This window comes from Cynoglossus semilaevis, chromosome 7 (genome assembly GCF_000523025.1).
Source record: "Cynoglossus semilaevis isolate Cse_v1.0 chromosome 7, Cse_v1.0, whole genome shotgun sequence".
Taxonomy (NCBI): Eukaryota; Metazoa; Chordata; class Actinopteri; order Pleuronectiformes; family Cynoglossidae; genus Cynoglossus; species Cynoglossus semilaevis.
This window is the reverse complement of record NC_024313.1, coordinates 11219499-11237968: the sequence shown is the minus strand read 5'-3', so window position 1 is coordinate 11237968 and position 18470 is coordinate 11219499. Positions and strand designations below refer to the sequence as shown.

Sequence of the window (18470 nt, the reverse complement as noted above, 5' to 3'; positions counted from 1 at the left end):
TTCACTTCTAATGATCTTTCTCTGTAATGATTAAAAATGTATTTCTGCAGGAAAATCAGTTCAAATGTCTGTTAATGTTTTGTTTCCCTGAAGGTGATGGTTATAGTAGTTCAGACTCCTTCACATCAGACCAGGAGCCAATCACAAGACAAAGGTCAGAACTGTCTTTTTTTGTTTGTTTGTTTTTTGTTCTTTTTAATTTAAGTTTCATTAGTCATTTGTTGAGTCTCACCTTTTGTTTCCACTCCATCAAACTGTTGGGTCCAGGTCTCAGTCAGGTGCATCTCCAGAGGCTTTGAAGGTGGTCGCTCCTCCTCCCCCTCCGCCTCGCCCTCACCCATCCCACTCCCGCTCCTCCTCTCTGGACATGAACCGCACCTTCGCCGCAGCATCGGCCCCAGGACAACCACAATCGGCGACGATAGCGTTCCCTCCGGCTGTTCCACCTCGGCCTTTACCTACGCAGGTCTGACCAATGCTTTAAAAAATCTGTTTCTAAAACAAAAATCAGATATAGTTAACTTATTAATTTGTTCTGACAATACAGACATCGGTACCACACACTGGGCATCGCGTCGAGGCCGAGGCCGGACCAGGTGGAGGCACAGTTCTCACCACAACGTCGCCCCAGCAGATTCCACAGCAGCCCAATTTTGCAGACTTCAGTCAGTTCCAGGCCTTTGCTACTTCTGAGCAGCCGTCCAGTCTGCCCGAGGTGGACAAACACGCCGAAGCCGGACCGGTACGTGTCCCACCTCCAGCTGCTGTTGATACAGGGGGAACTTCTATCTTCTCGATCGAAAGTCAAATTGCCGCTATTTGTACTGTGTTTGTGCGTCCACAGGTGGAAAAAGCTCCAGAGGGCGCCGGCCCTTTAAGAACCGTGAAGAGTGACGGTCAAGCTGACGAGAGACCCACGGCTGCGGTCAACTCTGTGAGTTCATGTGGAGTTTATTATCACTGATGCTCATAGTTCAGTTTGTGTCAGAATCACAACCAGGAGGATGCTTTAATTTTCAACGTTTTTTGCTGTCATTCTCCTAACGTGGCTTGACTTTCGTCCCTCAGGTGAAAGGGTCGTCCGGTCCTTTAGCTCCTCCCCCGAAACCTGTGCGCCGGAGGTTGAAATCTGAAGATGAGCTGCGGCCAGAGGATGAGCAGCACGGTCCACAGAAGTCCAACGTCATAACTGCTGTTCTGTCCGCCCAGCCCTCCATCCCCAGGTTGGACAACGAAGCCTTTTTACACTACAGTGAGGCTTCAAGACACGAGTTTAATCCGTTCCACAACAGCACTCTTGAATGCGTTTCCCCATTAAAAATAACTAACTTGTGTCACGGTGAAAATCTTGCCAAAGTTGCTTACTCGTAAGTTGGAAAACTCGTATTTTGGGGAGCTCGTATCTTGAAGCCCCACTGTTTTTTGTGTTGTTGGTTTTTTGCATTTCACATATTTTGTGTCTTCAGGTCAGTAGGAAAAGATAAAAAGTCCATTCAAGCTTCAATCAGAAGAAACAAGGAGACAAACACGGTGTTGGCACGACTGAACAGTGAACTGCAGCAACAGTTGAAGGTTTGAAGGAAATCATTTACATGGCCTCTCCACCCAAACACATTTACTCACATCGTGACCTCTTTTTTTTTTTTTTTAGGATCTGCTTGAAGAGAGAATATCTCTGGAAGTCCAGCTGGAGCAGCTCAGACCTTTCTCTCATCTCTAAAAAAACAAAAACAAAACAAAACTGTGTGAATCCTCCCACGCCGTCCTCCCTCCATCACCCCCGCTTTCACCCAGAGGCTCCCAGCCTGTGATAAAACTCAGTCACAACTGTCAATCACAAAACCCGACGGATCCAGGTGCGCGGTCTTAACGGAGAGTGTGGAGTGAGGAGCGTGACGGGAACAGGACGAGACAGGCACTTTTTCAATCTTTCAAAGGAGAGGTGGCGGCGAGGAGCCGGGAAACGGTTCAGAGACACGGACCAGACGCTGCAGACACCGGTGTCTGAGGACTTCACCCTCGGAGTGACTGAAGAAGAGCGGCTGAGTGTGTGTCTGTGTGTGTCTCATGTCTGTGTATTGGTGTACTGTTTTGTGATTGGAGGCGAGCACCAGTGTATTTGGCCACAGCCAAAGGAACGAGGTGACAAATCTGATGTTCCTGCAGAAGTAGCCCACGTTTTCAACCTAAACATAAACGTTACATTTTGCGATTATCTTAGCATTAAGACAGGGTCGACAGACGTCTTTCCCAACTCCGGCTAAAACATTTTAAATTGAACCTTTGGCGATGATTGAGTCTAAGTATGAGGTTTTTCCTTGGATCAACCGAGTCACCTGCAGAATATTTGAGGGATTTTGACACGTTGTTGGTAAACACACGGCCTGAAGCTGCTCGTTACCACACAGCTCCATTCTCTCTCTACACTGAGGCCAACCAGGGAGCATTTTCAGTTTTTTTGGGTTTTTTTTTTTTTTTTTTAACTGGTGTTTGGTGAAGGCTGTGAGACACACTGAGGCTGCCTCTGCACACAGGGCATCTATATATATATGTGTGTGTGTGAGAGAGAGAGATGCCTTTATTGGCAAAATCATCACGGTGAAGGCTTTTTTGTTTGTTTGTTTTCGACTCATCCTGTGATATCAATCCAGCCCACGTTCTTCTTTCTGCTGCCCTTGGATCTTGACACAAACGTGCGCTGCTGTTCTTCTCGTGTTACACTGTTTGATGCCAAATGACTGAACTGTCACTCCTCTCTTTTCTCACCTCTTCTCTGACTCTGAAGAAGAACGAAGAAAAAAAAAACACAAATGCATTTTCCATCTCCGGTCATGTCCTGGTTTCTTCTTTGACTCAACATTTCACGTCGACACGTACAGAGGTCCACATGAAGATTTTGGTTTGATATTTATGAAGAGTTTCTCACTCAGACCCAACCCTAAACCAGGAGAACGATCAAGGTGGTGATGATTTAGAAATAAAAACAAATTCCACAGATTTCCACCAGGGGCACTGTTCACTATGCAAGCAACGGGCGATTCCATCTCCACGCACCAACTCCTCTGGGCTGTTTGTGCTTTGATCAGTAGCATCTGTGTGTGTTTGTGTGTGTGTAGTTTTTTTTTTAATTGTAAGTGAATTATAAATCTTAAAATTTTTTTAAATTGTAAGTGAATTATAAATCTTAAAAAAAAACAACGCCACCTGCTGTATGCTTGTTTTCATCTCCGTCTCTGGGTCAGATGTCACCTGACTTATGATGCTTCCAGTCCACAGAAGGAGAGACCTGAGTGACCTTACTGCACTTTGACCTTCTTTCTTTGTCTCTCACCTGTGTTTAAATAAAACCCTAATGCTTTAAGATAAACATCAACACACACCACTCCACTTTTACAACCCTCTGGTTCAACCTGCAGTGTCTGTGTGTGTGATATAACTTATAACTTCTTATGTTTTAAAGGTGTAGTCCCTATTTTCTTTTTTGTGCGTGTGTCTAGAGAATCTGGTCGTCTTCTCTCCTGACTGGTATTCAGGTTTCCGTCACTGTCGACTGACTCAACTTTTTTTTTTCCCCGATTTTGTGGACAATGACAGTTCTGTGTATGTGTGTGTGTGTGTTCTGTTGTTCCCAGACCTGGAACTAATACCATTTCAAACTCTGTTGAACACCTTCATGTGTTGGTTTGTTTGCTAGCACAAAAGCTCCCTCCTCCTCCTCCTCTTTCTCCTTCTTCTTCCCTAGACCTAAAAAGGCAATCCAGGCAGGCAGAAGTAAACGCTGACAGTCTTTTCTTGGTGGGATTTTGAATGCCATTTGCTCCCAGATCTGTGTTGTGTATATTGTATATGACACACACTTTTGGACTCCTGTAAATTTGCATTAATTGCTGACTAACAGCAGAAAAAGAATATTCTATTTAATTCCTTTTCTCTTGGCTGTGGGATCCTAGATGTGTAACTGCATGGATGTACTGTATCTCTGCAGAGTCGACTAGCAGCTGTGTGATTTTTACACAAAAAATAAAAACGGCACAATATTTTAAACCCTGCTCTTGTCACTGACTGTTGCAAAAAAAAAAAGGGTTGAAGACACCTGGACTGTAGTGACCCCTGATGTGTGGGAAAACTACCTGACGCCTGACATTTGGTGTTGATCAGGTCAGGTTCTGTCTAATACAGACACTGATGTTTCTGTTACTTCAAAACTATTTTCATCCAACAGAGAAAACACAAATCAGTGTCATTTCTCACTGCACTAAAATCTAATCCTGAACTTGAAATGTTGCCACTCTAGCTGTCATTAGACAATAACAACCTGGTTCTTGTGTTGGATGACCTTTAACCTGGGCTGAACTCGAGTCCACCTTTTAGCTGACCAATCAGATTAGGTCAACAGCAGCCTGTGCCTCATGTGGTTGTAACTAATGACTCCGTCACACTTCAGCTGATCTGCAGCTCATTGTTAAACCAGGTGAAATGTTTTCAGAAACCTCCAGTAGGTCTGTCGTTTACCTGCTTCTAAATTAGGTCCGAATCAAACGTTAGCATGTTACAATATTACTGTTGATCAAAGACAGCATCTCGGAAAGACTGGACAGTCTAGTTTGATGGGAATAAAACAGAAGGGATCTGAAAAGGGATGTTTGAAGAGGCTGAAATAATGAACGTGTTCTACAGGAGTTCAGAATCAGGGACCAGACGGACCAGGTGAAATGTTCATTCACCAATCCTACCAAAAATAACAGGTCTGAGCAGAGAGAAGTTGGAATGTAGAACAAACCGGTTTTATTGACATCTCATTGTATTGCTCTATATTTATGCAGCTGCACAGACGGATTCAAAGCTACTCTCCTGACGTAGTCTATCACAAAGTTTAATCAATGACTGACTCAAAAGCTCGAAAAAAACTTAAAGCATCAAATTCAACAACAGTAAAAATTAAATCTACAATCATCAGGAATTCACACCGGTTTGGACTTTAAACATAAACGTATCTTAATAAAGGCCTGTTTAAGCAAAGGTCATGTGACGCACGGTAAGGCTTTGATAATGAGGAAGTTTCCAGTTTTCCACTAAATATTTTTCATTTACAGCAGGACGAAGAGCTCGGACAGGAGTGACTGAGGTTACACGCTGTCGTTGGCAGAAGCGGGATTTACATCAGGATCCTCGGATTCAGGTGAAGTTTATTTGGAGGAGGATTCTTGGTGAAACCCATCAGTGAAGTTATTTGACGATGCTATAACAAAAACACAAGTAGAGAAACAGTCAGCGATGGTTAAAGAAAAAGAAGCAGCTTCAGACTTTTTGTTTTTTTTACATCTTCACACTCACACAGCGTTTTCCTTGTAACGATCCAGGGCTTCCTGGGCCACCACCTCAGAGAACTTGGGGTCGGTCCAGGGAATATCTCCTGGAACGCTGATGTTCAGAGTGGGAGAGTCGAAGAGCTTCACTGACACGTCTGTTTCTGCAGGACTCTCCTGCTTCTCCTCGTCGGACGTCTTCTCGTTGTCGTTGCAGGTCACCTTCAGGGGCGGACAGGAAGGTACAGTTAAAGTCACTACTGTGAATTATTACTACAATCAATCGTCTTACATATTGAATGCATTTCCATGAATCTGTAGAACGAATTCCACTTCCGCTTATGGTTGTTTTAAAACACAGTCAAAACACGTTATTGACGCAAACTGCAGGAAAAAACATGTTGTTTCACTGAAGAGCCTCAAGATTAAAATACCCCCTTAACTGAATAGGGGGCGCTAAACTATAATCTGGCCTCAGGCACCAAAACAACCGGAGTTGACTGTGGTTCGACGCACCGTCAGTACGTGGAAGAGGCCGTCGCTGCTGTCCGTGCTGTTGGCCAGGGAGGACACCCAGCCAAACTGCCTGTTGAACAGGTCCAGGACGGAGGAGGTGTTGAACATCTGCTCCTCAAACCGCCTCAGGAGGGAGTTGTACCTCTGAGTGAAACGCTCGGCCAGCGCCAGGGCGTTCTCCAGCTCCTCCTTCAGGGGGCCTTCCAGAGGCTTCTTCCCAGAGCAGTCTGCAAAGTGACATCATCGGTCAAAAGTAGCAAAATTCAACCAATGGGGTGAAGGTTTTGACTCACCGATGTGTTGGATGTCTTTGCACTTCTGACACTCGTCACGGAACTTGATGCAGCCGGCCGAGTTTCGGCGAATCTCCCTGCAGGTCATCCTGCCGTTTCCAAAGGGTTTGGTGATCACCACGTCCTCGTTCATGTTGGTGTCTGCAAAACAGAGAGCAGAGTTTTAAATTAGCTGTGGAATAAATCCTCTGATTGATCACACTCAAATAGAAGAACTTCTGTCAGGGATTATCAATGTAAATCCTCTGATTGATCACACTCAAACAGAAGAACTTCTGTCAGGGATTATCAATAATGGTTTTCTTCTGGTCTGTAAACCTAAAAGGCAGCCAGGGAGTTCATACCTTCATCTGAAGTGATGTCCACGTCCATCATGGAGTCCATGGATCCAAACAGGTTCCTGCCCATTCCCATCATGGGGGAGAACATATTATGGAAGCCATGAAAGGGATTTTGGAAAATTGAGCGGATGCCTCTGCGGTGACGAGAATATGGTCCGAAAAAAGTTGGAAGAAAGAAAGATGGAGGGTTGTAGTGGACGTGGTCGGCCACCTGGAGGACACAGAGACAGAGGAGACCGTCAGTGTCACACGTCACCTGGGGTGGAACAACGTTCCGCTCCGTTCCGTCGTCACCTTCATGCTGTCTGTGAAAATGCTGTCCACGCCGTCGGCCATCACTGTGTATTTGTCCTCCAGGTTTTTCAACTGGTTTTTCTGTCTGCGGTCCTCCTGCTCCAGGACGTCGATCTTCTCCCCGTTGATCCAAATGGAGATGGGAGACGTTCTGTTCAGGATGTCCTCCAACTGCAGAGGAAAAATACGGAACTGTTGATGTGTTTTGTATCTACTGCAGACTGATGACGATCAACTGAACTGCTCCTTTACAGTAACTTTAGAAACGTATGAACCCACCTAAACCTAAACCCGTGACCTTTAAACTCAGCTATTCCCTTCACTCATTTCATGTCACTGGTCGTGTGTGAGGGTCTGACCTGACGGCCCACCAGTCCTGATCCTGTGCTGCAGGTCCTGGAGTAGTACTTAACGCAGGTGTTCTTCAGACAGGGCTTACACTCCTCCCACAGCGTCTTCATGGTCTCGTTACAAACCTCCTCCTCCTCCTCCAGCTTGGCCTCCATCTCCTGGGCCTTACGCAGAGCATCCTGGAGGAGGAGAGAAAAAGAGATTTATTTTTTAAATCTATATATAACCAAAATTAATTATTTTTAAAAATGTACATTTTACCAAACTTATCACGACAAAAACATGAACTCACTGGTCTTTAAAGATTTTTTTTTTTTAAATATTTGTGTACGGTCTTCTTATTAGTTTTAATTCTTCTCAAAATTCCTCCTGCCTGCTAATTAATTATTTAATCAATCAATTAATTAATTATTTTTTTTGGCAGTTCAGTTCTGGCCTGCAGGTCTTATGTCTGACAAACCCATGAAACACTGCTTTGTCATAGCGTACTTCTTTCAGCTGCTTGGTCTTCTCCAGGGCGTCCAGGTACTTCTGGTGCTCCTCAGTAGATTTCTGCATCACGTTCTTCATCTCCTGAACTCCATTGATGGCAGTTTCAATCTGTTTGTCCAGATACTTCTCCCCCTGACGAGAAATCTCTGCCAACAGAAGCACGAGATATGGCACTCTTGAACACTACATACAATTGGAATCTGCTCAAATACATTTGACAGGTAAAAAATTAAAATCTGTCACTTCACACTAAGTACCATTCAGATCATCCTTGGATGGAGGCACGATGCAGTTGGCCGTGGCCAGAAACAGCGCCACCACGGCCAAAGACTTCAACCCGTTCTTCTTCTTCTTCATCATCATCATCATCATTAACATCCTCTCTGACTCTCGGTGGGCCAGCAGGCAATGATGAGAAAAACCTGGAACCAGTCGAAAGAATAAACCGTCAATGTTGTTGTAGTAGCGCTACATCTCCGCTAGAGGGCGACAGTAGCCGCTAAATCGAACAGGGCGGGGAGCTACGCAGTAGAAATTGAAAGCGCTTACACAGCAGCAGCCAGTGAGCTGTTACACAGCAGAATGTAAAAATAACTGTACCGATGAATATGAAAGTGAAACCTGATGATTGTGCTTCGTCAAACCTTCAGCAAGAACATCCTCGTCATCATCATCTTCATCATCTCCATCATCTCCCTGACCTGAGAAGCAAATTTCCACTGACTTCCACCCTCTGTGTTTTTCCCATGATTCCATTGGGGTTTGTCTGTTTAAGTCAAACTCAGATTCAAGGTCATCAGACACATGGTTTCTCCTCCACCTTCATCCTGCTCCTCCTCCTCTTCCTCCTGTGCTGATTTTCCTCATTTAGTATCAGTCTCTCACTGTGAGTCTAATCTCTTGTCCTGATTTCTGCAGTCAATCATCATCAGTCTCCTCTTTCCTCGCCTCCTCCTCTTCCTCAAACAAAGCTATGACATCATTGAAGTTTAACCTTGGTTTGATCACGTTAGCCTTGAGCTGAGGCTTCAGGTCTCGGTGGTTGTGGTCCGACATTTTCTGCTTGACTTTTGTCTGACTGGGACTTGAACCTTAAACACCCAGACGACAGCGAGGACTTGAATCCTCTGAACCGCGACCTTTCTTAATTTGACTCCAACTTGACCTGGATCTGACTCGTAATCTTCTCCAGTGACTTGGCCTGGAATTTTTGAGCCCTGTGGACATTGGACTACTACTATAATGACCTACAATATCAATAGGTCATCAATAGGTGGCCCATGACCCAGATTAGGTAATTTGGTTAACCAATGTTTTCAATGGTATATACACTAATCTTACATTATTATTATAATATATACACTGCCTGTATGTGTATATGTATGTGCAGTATATATAAAATATATAGCTGCTATGACATGACAAGAATAGAACAAATGAAAATGTGTTCTTCACTCACTCCTACGTAGGACCTGGATACTCGGCGTGTACTTCTTCAGTACTTCCTTCTGTCTGTTCTCACACATTTGCAGATAAAGTCTGCACCTCTGGCTCCTGATCTAAAAATGTCACCAAATGTTCCAGAGCGCAGCAGGAGCGAACGCCCACCTGGGAGCTGAACACGCAGCCCACTTTCTCCTCACAGTGGGAGCCCACACTTTGGTGTGAGTTGAACATTTTACAGAGCAGCAGAACCGCAGGCCGTTACGCAACAGGCCAGAGTTTGACGTGTGACAATAAAACTGCAGCTTAATGGCTGAAAAAAAAAAGCAAAACAAACCCTGGCACTGAGAGAGGAACGTCTTTAATGAGGAGAAAGGAAAATAACAAGCACAGAGAGAGAGAGAGAGAGAGCGGAGGCTGACGTGCAGGGAGGAGAAAAGAAGAGGAGGTGCAGCGGAGCGGGAGGAGGCGAGGCTATAAGGTGGAATGGTTTACAATGCAGAGGTTTCTGGCTGAACGGCAGCTGCTGGGATCCTGCTTACACAACTGGAAGAATGCAAAGTGTCCCAGACCTTCAGTCCAGATGTTGGGCTGCAGCCCAGAGCTTCCAGAACATTCACTTGTGGATTAATAAAGCCAAACACAGGGTGGAGACTAACATCTGTTCTCCATGATTGAGGCTAAGGAACTATTTTCCCTTTTGTCTTCATCGACTTTGTTTGACAAAGTCATTTTTTTAGAGGTTTTTGCCTCTAATACTAAATATTTGAGGCAAAAAAACATTGTTTCATACTGTAATCATCTCTCAGTGCACAAAATCTAAAAACATTCTTTGACACTGTAATCATCTCTCAGTGCACAAAATCACCTCTAGAAATTTGTTTTTTTATAATTTAAATGTAAAAAATTGCTAAATTCCAGGTCAGGTCCATAAAAGTTTTCTAAATACCTGTGAAAAACCGTAGAGAAAGTTTGAATTCAATTCATAACCAATGTTTTTTTTAAATATTATTTTCCATAATTTTCATTTATTTTCCATTAATTTACCCTAAAACTAGTCAAACTTCTCAGACGAACTTCCATTTTTTTTCGTTGTGATTTCTGATTTAATCTGATTTAACATCCACTAATCTGCATAATCCCTGCTCCAGTTACAGCAAATAGGGCAGTGAAACACGTGATGTCATCTCCACCTTATTGCATATATATTTGAGATTTCTGCACCTTGTCTGCAAAATTACTTATTCCTAAAAAAATTTAAATCCCTTCTGCTCTTTATCCCTGGTCCAACAGCCCATCATCACTGTAATGCTGAAGTTAAAAATAAAAAATAAAAGTTGCTTATGTTATGAAGTTTCAGAAAAAATCCCTTGAAAATCAACCACAGCCGTGACGTCATCTACTGTAATGAACTTGTTTGGATACAAAGATGACAGAGCGGTGAGTAAGCATCTCCTAAAACACTCTCCATTTCTGCATAAATAAAACCCAAATGCAGGAAATAACAACAGTCCTGAAAGCAACGCATAGGAAGAAAAACTATAATAATATAAATATAAATATATATTCTGTTATAGTGGAGCTGTTGTTAAACTGCATATGCAGAGCCAAATATACAGAAAAACACGACGTTAGAACCTGCGTCTCCTCCGTGTGAGTCACTCACCTCTGGTTGTTCCTGAGACTCCAGACTGTCTGAAGCTGCTTCACTGTCTCTGCTGCTCACATTTATACCAGAGGAGGATAACAGTGACGGTGCAGCAGACATGTGATTCACTGACCAAGCATGCGTGTGTGCTATTGTGAAACTGCAGAAAAATAACACCTCTGTTCTGGTTGGCTCTTCAAAGTAAAATCAATTTCTGAACGTGTGGCTTCCCTTTGTTTTTACAGACCATAACTGAAGACGGAGGATGAGACAAGGAGAACGTGGTGACAGCAGTGCAGCATCAACATGGCAACCAGTATTAACCTGTCACATTGTCAAAGGGGAAGTATGTAGTTTGGTCTACTTTACATGGTATTATTTATTTGTTGCCCTGTATCTTATATATATATATATATGTGTGTGTGTATAAATACATATATATATATATACTTATATAAAACTTTATTTCCCTATTTATATGTATATATATAAATATATACCGAAAAATGTTATATATATGTATTAATATATATAAAACTTGAATTTTACTTACGTAACATAAATAACATGGGGGGGGATATGGGCTTGACGTATGCTGTAATGCTTGATGATGACAAGCCTCCAGTCACTAGGTGGCAGCAACACATAGAGTGCTTTGTACAGATGACAATATACATGTCATCAGGTTCTCAACGGACGGAAATTGAATTGAGAACCGCTGGTTTAGCCTAAAAGCTAATTAGCGCCATGTTAGCAACATGCTAAAGTACGTCATAGTCGCTAACTCAGTCGCCACGAAGGCTAGGTCAAGCTAATGCTGCTAAGACTCTGCACATTTTGATACACGTAAATATAGTATATATATTTTTAATGTTGGTCTTTTTTAACCGATTTTAAAAAAAGTCGTGCTTTTATTGTGGAATCGAACTCATGTTTCCCGTTTTTAACATCATTTTACTGTGTGTGACTTGACGTTTCTGAGTGGAAAGACTTTTCCAGAAGATGTGTAATGTCCTGGCAGCAGCGTCCAGATCTGCTGAGCAGAGAGAGAAACAAACAAACGTTCGATTCATCCCGACTGTGACTCATCATTTAGCATATACACTGTTCACAGTACCGTCCGCGGCACATCAACAAAACACTCTCATTGTTGCCACGTCACGTCATCAAAAAGGTGTAAGATATTTGGGTAAGTATTCGTTTAAATAGTAATAAATTATAATAAATCTTTTTCTGAAACAAAGGGTAGTTCACCAAACTGCACAGACACAACATCACCTCAATGTCAAACATAGATATGAAATTAAAAATAAATAAATATTGGAGTAACAAAAGAATACAACGATGTTAGGGCGTTTTGTTAAAAAGTTCAAAAACATGGGTCTGGGACTGAGCCTGGTCACGTGGTTATCGATTAGACCAGAGTGTTTCTCTGTGTTTCTGCTTTAGTTGCTCAGGACAGACCGACGTAGGATGGAGAAAACGGAGCTCACATCCTTCATTAAACTGCAGGAAAACAAGGTCAACCAACAGTGACGGAGGACGGAGGAGTTGTTGTGGCTGCTGTTCTGTCGTTGATTGTCTGCAGACTGGAGGTCAGTGTGGAGCCTGTTGTCATGTGAAAATACAAAAACAACTCACAGCTTTCACAGAAAACACTTCCCGTCAGAGCGAGTGATGAAGGTTATGGGAATTCAAAGGTGCAGAGAGGGACACACACTCACACACACACACACACACACGGTTCGTGGGTGAGTCAAGTATCAAGTCCACACTTGTTTCAGTCCACTGAGGATAATAAAGCTTCAACCAAAACCATGAATTTACCACTCTCCATCCCACCCTAACCTTACTCCCTCCCTCCTCACACACACATAAACACGTACAGGGGCCATTTGTAGCAGATTTATCATTTAAACATTTGACATTTTTTCCTAAATAATTTTTTATTACATTTCAACGTCCTTTTTCTACTCAGTTCTACTCTGAATTTGTGCTTCTACTGTGCCGGTGAATTTCTGACATTAAATACTTATATTTGACACTAGAGGGCAGCAGCACTCTTCTTATCGCATCATCGCCAAGACTTTTTTTTTGCCAATTACTAAAAAATATAGTATCACATTTACCTTTTTTGTTTAAATTGTAATCCATAAAGAAAATTCATAAAAATTATAAATATAATGAGTTTTGTAAACCCTGTCTGTGTGAACTTCACAGGCAGTGGAGAAAAAAGTCATGGTTTCCTGTGTACATTCATTTTAAGTCTGAACCTATGTCATATTCTGAAGTTATAAATATAACAGAATTATGACAAAAAGGGCATAAAAAGATGTTACATTTTAATGATGAACTCAATAGAACCTAATCTCTGTCACAGCAAAGGTCTCGGAAGATGACGAGCCTTGAAGGGGATGAAGTCCAGCAGCTTGGCTCAGACTGGACACTGCTCCTGAGATTAAGGTAATCTAATTTGAGAGTTGAGGTAATCTGAAACTACGGTGACGTCTTGTGCCTAAAGTGAGAATTTTTGCAGCAGTAACATGTTGTTGTGGGTTAGTTTGGTGTTGTGGTGTCGTCGGCTCGTGTTGCCGATGTGTTCTTGGTCACTTTGGAGCCACTTTGTGATTGCATCGCTCTGTATCACAAACGTTTAGATTGACTCTACGTGTTTTCTCCCTTTGTTTCCAGGTCAATTTGGGAGAAAATAAAACTCTCTGATGTCTCGTGCGTCTCTTCAAATCTACGCCGCAACCAAAGACCAAAGGCAGTTCTGAAGACTTTGAAGCAAGATGACCGTAATAAAGTGGTCGGTGAGTTTATGAGGCGATGTCATGAAAAATGCACCAGTGATACTTTTAAAAACAATGTGAAATGACACGCAGTGTTTGGGCAGAACATATGTGAGAGTGTGAAAAAGTTTTCTTTGTCCAAAAAATGCAAAGTGAAACCATGTCACTCTGCAGCTCATCTTCAACCACTGATTATTTTGCACATGTTTCTCTGGCTCTTAGGAAACAATACCTAATTATCACCTCTTTTTAATTGGTTCCATGGCTGGTTCTGAGGCTCCTGTGCCTGAAGGGCCGCAAAGTCCCAACGTTTGATTCTGGTATCAATTTAAAGGAAATCACTTCTCTGTGACTAACTGCTCTCGCGTGAGTGTGACTGTGCTGGAATTCTCACGATCCAAACACTGATTATAAAAGAGAAAGATCATTCTCTTCAAAGGACTGGAGGACTTGTGGTCTTAGAATCGCCAAGAAAACCCTGGGCTTTAACTCAGCGGCTGCACTGTCGACTTTCTTTGACAAATGTGTAAAAACGTGGGAAAGAACAAAGTGGTTTAACAACCGCTCTGTGACGACGTCGCCAGGAACATCAGACATGTCCAGGCCCTTTTTTTTTCCTGTTGTTTTTGCTCTAATGACAGTAATGATGGTGATGCAATACAATCACAAACAGACAGGCAGCGCTCCTGTGTTCTGAGGACCAGTGGTCCGTGAGGGGAAAGCCTTTAAATGAGCAGAAATTACCCTTGAAGTTTTAAAGATGGGGGCTTTTTTATGAACCTATAAAATATCTGCTCAACTGAAAATCATGTTGGATGAAACGGTGGATGAGCTACAGCCACGAAGAAATGGCTGAAATATAAAGATTTTTATGTAAATGTTAGCTAAAGTAGAGCATCGTAAAATTTTAAAAATGATTCAGGAAAAGAAGTGAATAAAAATAAAATAGTGAATAAAAAGTTATAAATCCACAAAACTGACTACACTTTCCGCTAATGTTTAGATGAAACTAAAGGTTAGCTAGTCAAGACGCGGCCATCCAATAAAAACACTTACAGAAAATTAGGATAAAATTGGTCATGTAGGTAGTTAGTGATACTGTCACACAAGTGTGTGTGTGCGTGTGCGTGTGCCCCCAGAGACCCCTAATTCTTGTCTCGTCCTCTGGGCCACAGATATTTAAGGTGTTCACGCTGCCGACCTTCAAACATTTGGTAGTAATTAGCCTCGGCCTCAGAATCCATGTTGGACCAGAAACAGAGGAGACCTTTGCCTCCCCCTGCACTCCCCCCTCTTTTTTCATCCTCTCCCTTTCTCAGACCCTCCCTCATTTTTCTAGTTTCTTTGTTTCCTAGCACTTTTTTCTGCTCCCTTTTCCCTGACACTCTTCCTCCTCCTCCTCCTCTTTCTCCTCCTCCCTCCTACTCTACACTTGCACATGGTTCCAGACTGAGGACGTTCAGTTTTCTCAGTCTTTGGATGTAAGAGGGATGATGCCAGAGAGCTGCAGTCAGACGCCGCTGACCTAGAACTCTGACAGTTGTTGCGTCTTTTCAGGGGCGTCATTTTACATGCCGGAATTCGGAGACGTCTGGAAGATGCAGCACAGATGAGTTTTGGCTCCTGTTTTGGACATTTGCACTGTGGAAAACCAAAGTAACAACTGTAGCATCAGCACCCGTGTCTTCAACTTCAGCAGAAGGACTGAGAGACAGGAACCATGAAAGGTAAAGCTCTGTTCTTGTGTTATTCTGTTGCTTTTCCAGCTAAAAAAAAACCCCAAACATTTTAAGTGCAATTTAAATGCGTTTCCCAGCTCAGTTAAATCTCCATGGTGCTGTCAGTAACAGACAGGCACCTGCACATGGCACCGGAGCCTTTGGTTTTGTTGTCTTTGGGTTCTGGACTTTCTGATCAGTCAGCGGTGAAATCTCCTGCTCCTCATTTTCATAACGCTCCAGTGCACCTCTCCCTGACTCCACAGCTCTGGCCTTAGAAAAAAAGAAAAAAATGAGAGTGAAAACATAACATTTGAATGTAAGTGCTGCAAAAACACAGGCTGAAACTAGATCTGCAGGTGGGTTTGGAGAGGGCAGCGCCTCCTACTGTACATGTTTCCCAGAGTGAGGAGTGAAATCCTGACAGAGACGGAAGGAGATGTAGTTTTCCTTCTACTACTACCGAGTATTTCACTGGTTTGGATCAACAGCTCTGTTTCACATTTAATTTTTGTCAGACCTTCTTTCATGAATATATAATTTTCAGGTAATTTTAGTCAGTGGGGGTTGAAAGTTAGAATAAATAAAGGTCAAAAAGTTCAAAGTTCAAATGTACCAAACCAATAAATATGGAATAATTGGTTCGGAGTTCTGTTTATAATATAGGAAATCAATAAAAACAAAATAAAAATGAGAAATATTATATTTAAAGTTGACCCCTAAAATGACCAAAAACAGAAAGAAAGTCAAATATATTAAAATAATTAACAGGTAATATATACAGTGTGCAAAATATAGCAAAAATAAACGACAAAAGACATTATAAAATAATTATACTGGAAGAAACTTAAAATCCCAGGAGTCGTTTTCTGAATTCCCTGCTGTTTCTGGTCTCTATGTTCTCGTGGTCTTTTTGAAAATTTGATTTATTAAAAAAGAAATTAAATCACGTCACATAAAGGAGAACGTGTGCGGCTCTGATTTAGAAGATGAAAATACTCCAAAGTCAGCAGATTCCCTCTGGTTCAGAGCCGCCAGGGTGGAAGCTGCCGTGAATTAGGAGAACAGGCAGTAAAGTCAAAACAGGCAGAACAGTCTTTAAACCCAGCGACACAGGAGGTCTGCTGCTGTGGTTTCCAGTCCTGAAACCAGAATATAAGCAGGGGCAGAACAAAACATGCTGTCTCATACATTCCTTACAGCGGGGCAGAGAGGAGAAGGAGGAGGTAACGGAGAAGGAGAAGGATGGTGGTGGCAGTGGAGGACAGGTGTATGTATGTTTGGCAGAGAAGGAGGAAAAAGTGACCGATGGAGAGGAAGGGGAGTTGAGGAAGAAAAAAAAGATCTCCTTGTTTTTAATGTCAGTTCTGCTGCAGCAGCAGCTTCAACAGTGGGAGGAGGAGGAGGAGGAGGAGTTTAAAGTTCAGAGAGTGAACTTGTTTCAGTTGAGTCTCTGGTTCATTTACTCCTGCTGTGATTAACACCTTTGTGTCAGAAAGTTCTAAGACGTATTAGATTTAAAACGTGTGGACGTGTCCCTCCAGCGTCTCCATCAGTTCAGTTTGATCATTAGTTCTAAGACATATGAGATTTAAAATGTATCCAAAAATGTGTGGACGTGTCTCTCCGGCGTCTCCATCAGTTCAGTTTGATCATTACACCTTTCAGTCAAACCATTGATCTATGCGATCATTTTCACACCAGTAAAACAGTAATCATCAACCGGCGGCTCGTGACAAATATAGCTCATGAACCCTGCAATAAAAATAATACCACAAGTACCAGTATTTGTACAGGACCCAGTACCAGTACCAGTACCAGTATCAGTGAATCCCTAATCCAGACCTCAGTTAGAGCCAGGGCTCAAATCAGAGTTCTTTTTTTTTCCAGACCTCAGTTAGAGTCAGGGCTCAAATCAGAGTTCTTTTTTTTTCACTCAGAGCCTGTGTGGCCTCTGGGAAAATTAGATCCATAAGTGGTCAAATATTTGGCCCAGAAAAGTTAGGCCAGACCAACTTTTCCATCTTTATAAATTTTCCCAGGAACTAGTTTGTGTTTTGTAGCTTTAAATTCAGGAAACATTCTTCATATAAACACCTGTACTTTATGAGGCCGACGTTGACCTCGTAACTCGCTCTGGTACTATCGACTCCAGGAGTGTCGGAAACACTGCTCGCCCAGTTTTACCATAAAGAATCTTGACTGCTGTCCACATCCAACTGGCTAAATACCTGTAGTGGTGTTATGTGTTTATATTACCGTGTCCATTTAGCTGTCAGTCTCGGCGTTAACGTATCTCTGGGAGCGTCTGGTCGACAAGACAATTATGTGAAATAAAAGGCAAGAAAAAAACATGGAGACACGCCCCCGTAAAGAAGTGGAGAATTTCTCTGTCCGCACCCTTTTGGCTTCACAGCTCTCAGACTTGTCTCAAAGCAGTTAAGTCCAGAGCAGACACGATGCCTTCACTGGATCGTGACTCTGAAAAAAAGAAATCTCCCGTTTCACTGCCGAACCACAACAAAAGAGCATTCCCTGGTAATGGGCTGCTCTGTGACTCCCCCGGCTCTGCCAGGTGTTTATGGTCGTGTGAGGAGACCACACATTCCTCTGAGAGGGCATCTCACTGACTGAGAGATGGTCAGGGGTTTGGGAGAGATGGGAGGGGTGGGGGGGTTTGGGCAGGACCTCCTCCCTGATCTGGAGTCCGGCTTTTATTTAGGGCTGGGAATTTGGACGGAGACTTTTTAAAATTAATCTTTAGGACTTGTCGTCTTTCCCTGACCAGGAGTAAAAGGGAGGAAGAGGGTGAGGCAGGGAGGGAGGGAGACATTTGGAAAGTCCAAATACCCCCCTCCCTCTCTCCCCCCTTCTGCCACCAACCACCACAGAGGAACCACAAACGTATAGTGGCGCTGCTGGTTAGCTGAGTCAAGCTGAAGTCCCGGTGCTGCGTTTCCAAACACGGTGGGAGAACAGAGCTGTGATGAGGTCCACGTGGCCGAGGTTCAAACACAACATTGTTGACTCTGTAAACGACACCTGCGTTCACCTGTGCACACGTTCCTGCAGACGCTGATTAGAACCAATCAGAACTGTTTGGAGAAGCTCGTGGACGGGACTGTTTCCTGTCCTGGTTTAAGTTACTGATATTTTCATAGGTGTGGCGGCTGCTGGCCTCCGTGCACCACCTGAACCAGCAGAATCCACCGGTGTACAGTACAGTACAGCGCACGTACTGGGTTTCCTTGAAGCACTGAGTTCAAACTCATTTTT

The 18470-nt window shown here is 43.0% G+C and overlaps 3 protein-coding genes across 3 annotated transcripts in view; 2 read left to right on the top strand and 1 right to left on the bottom strand.

The window, feature by feature from the left end:
• The window catches only part of reps1 (RALBP1 associated Eps domain containing 1), a 12321-nt gene extending 9167 nt beyond the window's left edge, over positions 1–3154 (top strand). Inside the window, exons 13-19 of the mRNA XM_008313414.3 lie at positions 94–154; positions 268–466; positions 548–742; positions 845–934; positions 1069–1223; positions 1467–1572; positions 1652–3154. Of these exons, the coding sequence (XP_008311636.1) occupies positions 94–154; positions 268–466; positions 548–742; positions 845–934; positions 1069–1223; positions 1467–1572; positions 1652–1720 (875 nt within the window). The 3' untranslated portion in view covers positions 1721–3154. The remainder of the gene's footprint in view (positions 1–93; positions 155–267; positions 467–547; positions 743–844; positions 935–1068; positions 1224–1466; positions 1573–1651) is intronic.
• A 1608-nt stretch (positions 3155–4762) lies between these two features.
• On the bottom strand, positions 4763–10828 carry clu (clusterin). The gene is made up of 10 exons (XM_008313415.3): positions 10703–10828; positions 7851–8015; positions 7591–7739; positions 7110–7280; positions 6751–6921; positions 6460–6667; positions 6116–6256; positions 5823–6049; positions 5335–5528; positions 4763–5239 (listed from the first exon to the last, which is right to left on the bottom strand). Exons 2-10 carry the CDS (start codon positions 7969–7971, stop codon positions 5227–5229), a joined length of 1395 nt encoding a protein of 464 aa, XP_008311637.1. The 5' UTR covers positions 7972–8015; positions 10703–10828; the 3' UTR covers positions 4763–5226.
• Positions 10829–11380: 552 nt separating this feature from the next.
• scara3 (scavenger receptor class A, member 3) overlaps positions 11381–18470 on the top strand; it is a 17997-nt gene continuing 10907 nt past the window's right edge. Inside the window, exons 1-5 of the mRNA XM_008313433.3 lie at positions 11381–11873; positions 12134–12279; positions 13065–13147; positions 13376–13493; positions 15034–15203. Of these exons, the coding sequence (XP_008311655.2) occupies positions 15197–15203 (7 nt within the window). The 5' untranslated portion in view covers positions 11381–11873; positions 12134–12279; positions 13065–13147; positions 13376–13493; positions 15034–15196. The remainder of the gene's footprint in view (positions 11874–12133; positions 12280–13064; positions 13148–13375; positions 13494–15033; positions 15204–18470) is intronic.